Source organism: Diadema setosum, chromosome 17 (assembly GCF_964275005.1).
Source record: "Diadema setosum chromosome 17, eeDiaSeto1, whole genome shotgun sequence".
Taxonomy (NCBI): Eukaryota; Metazoa; Echinodermata; class Echinoidea; order Diadematoida; family Diadematidae; genus Diadema; species Diadema setosum.
Window position 1 is genome coordinate 21,795,636 of NC_092701.1, and position 7,868 is coordinate 21,803,503.

Here is a 7,868-nt window from a genome sequence, read left to right on the forward strand (position 1 = left end):
TGTATCTGATGAAATATTCAATGTACACACAGTAGTTACAAAAAAACTTTTTGCGCAGACTTCATGAAATCACTACATCCAATCCAAGCCATAAATCATGCTTTATTCACGAATGTCTGGATGCCCATTGTTCTCCCATAATACCACGCAATTCACTGAACACGTTGGTACAAGTCACACATGAAGAGCTTCGGATACAAATGCAGGCTTTGCTCCCTTGTTTCTATGACACAGAAATTGCAGAATGGGATGACAAGGCTAAGACTCATACATCTGACTGATCTGTGTAGCAGAGATATCATGCCTTTGCACTCAATCAAGAGAAAACAGCACAAAGAATGTCTTCCTTTCTTTCATTTTGAAAGGATTTGACGCTGCATTTTCCCCTCATAACTACCAAGCCCCGTAAAATTCATTTGTGTTTCAGCTTGAGGAAACCTTATAGCTGCAAGCAGCTTCCATCCATTGGCGAGATCTTCTATTATTTTGAGCAGGGCGTACACATATGGACTTGTGCCATGGTGCATGACGGGAGGCATTGGGCCAGATTGTTTGAAGACACACACTGTCAAATGAACTTACAACTCATTAAAGGCCTTTGAACACCTTGAAGGCAGTTTGTAAGCCCGTTAAGAGCTGGGCGCTTATTGATTATCGGAAGGCTTAGTGGGCACCATTGTTGTCCACTGGACCCAGTGGACTACTGACAACTTTCAGATGCATCAAACAAACTCCCTACACAACTACAGCTTCACAGTACTTCCATTTATGGCAAGAGAAAGGCGATGAATGTCAACCAATATTTCCTATCATCTTGAAGATGGGACCGTAAAATTTATCTACCAATTGATATCAGCATGCATTGGTGAATCTCTGAACATTTTCCAAACTTCCAATTCTTGTCTGCTTGGTCAGTTAAGCATGGCAGCTTTATGCTATAGTTTGTTTACATTTTAGTTACCTGCATACCTGTGAACACTGATCAAAATATTGTACTCTGAGGGTTGTCAAAGAATTTTTTTTTTTTTGGAAATCACAACTCACTCTAGCAAGGGTACAATCAAGGCACATGTACAAAACCTAAACAGAGTACATAGACAGTATGTACATATACATACAATATGTATTACAGGTGTACCGGTACATGCATGTGTACATATACACTGTAGAGTGTCAAGAGCTACTGTACATACTTAGTCTAATACATAGCAAGTCTGTGTTATCCCTTGAGGCAAAAAGCAACCATTTGCTTGCAAGTGATGATCTAATATTCAGTCACATGTAGGCCTACATGTTAACCAGGGGGTGTTTCATGAAACTTTTTGTCAGTGATTTACACCGACAACTGTTAAAAGCTACTGAAATCCTTGCGTCTGATTGGCTGATAGCAGATTTGTCGGTGAAAACCTCCGACGAACTTGTTGATGAAACGCCCCCCTGATCTACCCTTTAAAGTGTGACTGGTCATCTTTAATCCTTTCTAACACTATTGATTGATAACATCTTGTATTGCCATAGCACTCGCAGACCACAGAGCAAACACCTTTGGCAGCAGCATGCAGACGATAATTTTTCATCAACTGATACAGTTCAGAGTAATCAAAAGAATTTTTGTACAAACACACAGAAAGCTATAGGAACAAAGCTTGATTCAAATTTATGGTATTACCAGGGGGAGGTGGAAAAGTTTAGTCTCTTCCACCTCCCTGATATGACAATCAAGTGTAGATCAGTTATACAACTGCAAATGAACAATTATGTTGAATGCCTCAACCATACAACAACTCAAAGCAATCCTTAACCTTTCTTCATCATATCTTATTATGAAATATTCGGACACAAACAACCTAAAAAAAGACATATCTTTCAACCAACTGCCACCCACAAAGCAACCCAATACATGTCACAGACAACATGTCTTATTATGTGGCTGCAATCCAATCTCCATGCCAATTTGTGCCCAATCTGAACATGAATCCAAAGGGAGGGCACGCAAGAATGGAAAACGGGGTGGCTGATGCCAGCAAACCTAGAGGTCAATGAAAAGCCCCAGTTTCCTCCATTTCTCTTCTATTGGCAGCCTTCAGCGATGCTTTGTGCAAATGAAGGGGGGGGGGGCTGCCATTCAGAACGAGGCCCAGGGTGGGGTCAGTGAGTCTAGCAAATGCATGTGGGGACATGCAATCGATGGATTCAGGTTCCAGTGTTCTTGATGTACTACTTTTTCTGCCCACTACATCAGGAACATGAAAGTTCACAGCCATTACCAACCGTTGTGACCCACATTAGTCTGCACAGTCTTCAGACCCTCTTTTCTTTAAACCTCGGCTGTACTGTAGAAACACCTCCAGTGCTAACTGCATGTAAGTAGGGCCTACATGAAAGGTATCTTGGTTTAGAGCAACCTCTGGCTACACTACCAAAATCATTTTATCATGATACATGTACACTGTAGCTCTACAGCCAGATAAGAATGACTACATCATATCAGGGAGGTGAGGCACCTCCCTGATCATATGAGTGAAATACAACTTTGTGTTCTGTATAGTTCTTCACAAGTCTACCATATAAAAACACTTCACAGTGTACTGTCCTAACTGGTAAGTGAATCAGTGTAACTTGCAGTATAGGCAGTGATCTACCCAATATAAAACTCATGAAGCAACTAAGCCATCGAAAGATTTTAACATTAATAGTGGTATTCAAATTAATCTAAAGAGTTGACTGATATTCATGAAATTAACAACCTGCAAAGATGTATTACCTCTCACAAACGTTTTACTCATTGAATTGTATATTACTGCCATGGTGGGAAATTGCTTATAATACTAAATGTTTCATTCTGTCAGCGTTGTTCTCAATTGTCTTAAAAGTCCAAATTCTTGACATAAGTGGCATAAAATATAATACAATGGAATTGATAGTGATACATTCAATCACTTTAGCAGCATTGAATCTTGCACGTCTGCTGTGACAATCTATAACCAAAAGTCAGTGAGTTCTGGACCACATGCCAATGTGCATCATTGTTTTATTCTATTGCTGCCCCCCCCCCCCCCGATTAATTTCCTTTGAAGCTATACAGACAATTAAAAACTGTATGACTATGAGATTTGATTGGTCTAAATTTGCCTGCCCTAGGGAAAGCTTGGCCAACACAGGCAACGAATGATGGGTCCGATGTCACACTTCATGGCACATGGTTTGCTTGTAAAGGAACACCTGCAGCCCAGGCTGCCACTGTAGAACTCCTCTGGTAAGAACATCTGCATTTCACCAGGTCAAACTAAGCAGCAGCTCCTTGGTCAAACCCAATTATTACCAGTAGCAGTACTATTAAATGTTATACACACTCCACTAAAGTAGGTGAAGGGATATTAGAACATCTACTGCAGTTAGTGCATACATCTTCTCTACTTCTTCTTCTGTAAGTCATCTTTCTTTGGTTTTCAAAGCTTATCAGAAATGCATAGTGTACGATGTATCATCATGTTTTTAGAAAATGCACTCTCCCCACGGGAAAAAAAACAAATTGTCATACATACGACTAGTCTTCCAGGAGACTAAAAAATCAGTTAGAATATACACTGTACAGGTACAACCACAGTGTAGAGAGACTGACAAAACAAAAAAGAGGGATAAGAAGGAGGAAGACGAAATACAGAAGTGAAGCAAAGGGTAGTTTTGTTCAAACATCAATCAGTATTAAATTATCTACTGGACACCTTGTGTCGTACTACCTGAAATGTTTCTACTGAGCAGCAACACACAAGTACATTGTACACTGTGGTGCGGGGTAATGCACAGGAACATGAATGCACAATGCAGCGAACCATGAAATCGCGTATTTATAAGGTCATATTCTCCCAGATCAGGTCGCTGGAATCTCTCAGTAGGAATTTGAGACATTTGCCACATTGCAAATTTCGTTGAAATATTAACCGCTCTGTTTCTAGAAAAGATTGTCCCTTGCATTTATCCGGCATCATGCATTGACCACCTATGCCGTATATGTAAAAAGGCAGACGACAGATCACTTTGCATTCCCTCACATTACCCACTACCAGCTACAGTATGTTTCTACAAGGAACACTTTGTTGAGGTGTTACTCGCATCACAGCACATTATCTCGTATTTTCAGTCATTCAAACACACACACACACACACACACACTGTCACTGCCATGAACGAGATTCACATCAGCTGATAGTGTTCCTGCCTGGTGGCAAGCAGCAGGTTAATAATAATAATGATAATTGATATGATTTATATAGCGCCAAATCCACTCTGCAGAGTGCTCTAGGTCAAAGGTTGTAGGTTCAAATCCAACCCAGACTAGTTCCTTTGTTTTAATTTGGTCTGTCATAGATGAATGCGTATACAGTGCACTCCCAACGAACACGGTTATAACAAAATTTCAGTTACAATGAAATAAAAATCAGGCTGCAATATCATCGGCTCTATGTATTTCTATTGTTTATTTGTTCAGTTTTTATAACAATGGCTGCAGCTGAGTAGTGGTGGAAAATAGTCTTAAAATTAGGTCGTTTTCCATCGAAAGTTGGAGTTCATTCATTCTGTATCCCCAAGGATTTTCTATTAAGCCCACCCCAACTAGAATTAAGATTTCCTCTTACCGTTCTTTAGTGATGATTTAGCATAGATAGCTTGGTCATGGTGTCTGTCACTGATAAGATCCGGTGGCCGTTGCTGAAAATGTCTCTCACTGTTGTACTTTTCCTGCTTCCAGCTTTTCAGGGTGGCCTCCACTCGCTTTCGGTCTGCCGCTGATGGTTCGAAGGCATTACCCTGTGATTTACTCTTGTACAGATCTTCCACTTTCTCACTTGGCCTCCTGGGCTTGTCTTTGCTCTTTTGCATGTGAGAAGCATAGTCAGGCGGATCGCTCTTTCGCTTATCGTCTGATGATACAGAAACAGACGATCGCGAGTTCCTCAACTGCCTGTTTTTGTTCTCCGGGACTTCCTGCAGCTGAGGAGCACTTCTCGCTCGCATTGGATGCACGACATTGTTGGGTCTCACAGTGGCTGTGGTGGGCTGTTTGTCATCCCGGGAATTCCTCGATCCTCGGACTTGGACTTGTTTCCCCCTACTATTTGCTCTATTTTTCTCGAGGGTTATCTTCAGGCCGTTGCAAAATCGCTCGAACGAGAGCCGTCCGTCCTTCGGGGCGATGCCCCGTAGTGACTCCACAACCCCCGCCGGGAGCCCGCTGACCGAGTCGCCTTGCCACCGCTTCTCAATTTCTTGCAGCTCGACGAACCCATCAGAGTCCTCGTCTAAAATTTCGAACAAAACTCGAAGGGAACTCACGAAAGCCTTTGGTAGCTCCTCCATGTTCTATTCCACGATGTTTTCTAAGTTGTCATAGCAAATTACATATGAAGACGTCAAGTAGCACGAGTCGTGTTTACCACCTCCCTTCTTCGGATCAGGCCGTATGTGGAATGTTATGAATTAACACACACTGGCCGTCTATCCAATAACAACCAACGATCGCCCGAACGTGCAACGGATCGCAACGGGATGTGTACTTTGGACCCCCTCGCTACAATACTGTAAAAGTGGAAATTTTCGCGGTGTTCAAATTTTCGCGCATTTCGCGCAACCAGAAACTAGCGCGAAAATAAAAGCACGCGAATATTTTTGCTTGCCATATGTGCCTGTGCGTGATGTCTTGATTCCGCGGAATTAAAAACACGCGAAACTCTTCCGGCCCGGCCAAGCGCGAAAAATTAGTCACGCGAAAATATCCACTTTTACAGTACATGTCTGCGCACATGTATGCTCGCTCTCGCACCTTGCAGATGACGTCATCAAAACTATTACAGACTCGCTGCTAGGCGTCGGGTTCGGTCGTACAGCTTGTACATGTACACGTACTATGGTTTCACAGGAGACTTGGAGCTTGTAATTCATAAGAAAAGCCTGTGGTTTTTGCCTTGTCTTTATGAAGACACGTGTCTGAAGCATTTTCCCAAACTGTTCAACAGAAAAGCAGGATATGTGTGATTTCTATAGCGTAAGAAAAGGTGGTAACATGCAGCCATATACAGTGGACTCCCGTTATAACGAAGTCATCGGGACCGGCAGTTTTCTTTCATTACGTATACATCGAAATTTCGTTATAACCGATCAAACAAATACTAAACGATGAAAATATATAGAGCGGATAATGTTGCAGCCTGAATTTTTACTTCGTTGTAACCGCAATTTCATTTTAACCGTGTTCGCTATAACGAGAGTTCACAGTATGGTCACCCGATTCCCTCATCTAAATACGATTCGATAAAATATACAGCACCCGATGAATTTCATTCAAGTGGGTCCAGATCATACTTAATAACCGCTGTTAAATTCCTTTATCAACGAACATTAAATTACTTTCATAACTTTTTTCGAAAGCTTGATATGTTGCCAATAGCTAGACAGTCAGCCGACGATAAAGCCAAGGAGGTAAATAAAATTCAGATTCAGATTTCAGATTCAGATTCATTTATTGTCCTTTTAGGAAATTCTGTTTGTTGGCATATAACACATACCTCTTTGGACAAACTAACACCCAGAGTCTTGGCAGACAAAACAAACAAGCAAACAAATAAAGAAACAAACAAACAAACGCCTACAGAAACAATCTTTGCGTGCCCGTGGGGGAAAAAAAAGTAACATATACACGATGGGCAAAGTTTTGAGCATTTAGTATCCTTATACTGTATGCAGCCAATGAGGGCGCCCTGTAAATTGGGCAATTATACAACCTTGATTCCACTGACCGTATAGTACTGGAGTACACTTTTGAACTACTGTATACTGTGTACTTATGCAGTGTAAACTTTACCTTTGGAGTTTCTGGTGAGAAGCATGTGCAAAATAGTACTATTCGCTGAGGGGCTAAACAGTACTTTCAGAGGAGACGGAGTTCATAGTTTTAACCAGAAACTCGAAATGAAGCAGAGGGGAAAATAAACAGACGGGGAAAATGAAGCGAGAAATAGGGTAGAGCCAATTCAGAGGATGCGATGTTTTGAGGGATAGAACTGTGATAATACGAAGCAGCATACAATGTCACAATTGCTTCATGATGTCACAATTGCTTTGGAACATTTCACAAAGTATCAGTACGATCGAAGCAAACAGCGCTCGATTACAATTGTGACGTCACAATTTACAAAGTGACCGTGCGATGCAGGGCGCAATGTCACAATTGCTTTATGATGTCACAATCACTTTGCGACATTTCACAAAGTAACAGTATGAAACAGTGCGCTATGACAGTTGTTTTGTGACGTCACAATTCACAAAGTGACCAAACGGAGCAGCGCGCAATGTCGCTTACATCAGGGAGCTCACCTCCCTGCTTACATTGATGATGTCACAATCGCTTTGCAACATACGAAGAAGTACAAGATGACAGTTTTTTTTTTGTGACGTCACAATTCACAATGTGACCGTACGGAGCAGCGCGCGATGACGGAATTACTTGTCACAGTTCTTCTTCTTCTTCTTCTTCTGGTCAACTCTGCCTCCTTCAATAGCCTGAAGATTCTTGCAGACTGGTGCTATTTACATTATAATACAATTTATTTACAGATATTTACAAGCACATAGAAAATTTGACGAAAACAACTAGCCACTGTGATCAACCGTTAGACGGTTTCGAAATGATCCCACAGATGGCGCAGAAACAATGTCTGACGACAGGGAATTCCAGTTCCTTACAGTTCTTGGGAAGAACTGTTAGAGAGATGTCACACAGTAATGGTACGAAGCAATTGTTTTGTGTCAAACGTACTAACAATCTGAAATACATTGACGTAGGCCTACTAGTAAGTGAAAATTAATAAAAG

The 7,868-nt window shown here is 41.4% G+C and overlaps 1 protein-coding gene across 1 annotated transcript in view; it reads right to left on the bottom strand.

The window, feature by feature from the left end:
- Positions 1-5,431, bottom strand: part of LOC140240957 (suppressor APC domain-containing protein 2-like) — a 40,056-nt gene extending 34,625 nt beyond the window's left edge. Inside the window, exon 1 of the mRNA XM_072320728.1 lies at positions 4,638-5,431. Within this exon, the coding sequence (XP_072176829.1) occupies positions 4,638-5,358 (721 nt within the window). The 5' untranslated portion in view covers positions 5,359-5,431. The remainder of the gene's footprint in view (positions 1-4,637) is intronic.
- Positions 5,432-7,868: the final 2,437 nt, after the last annotated feature.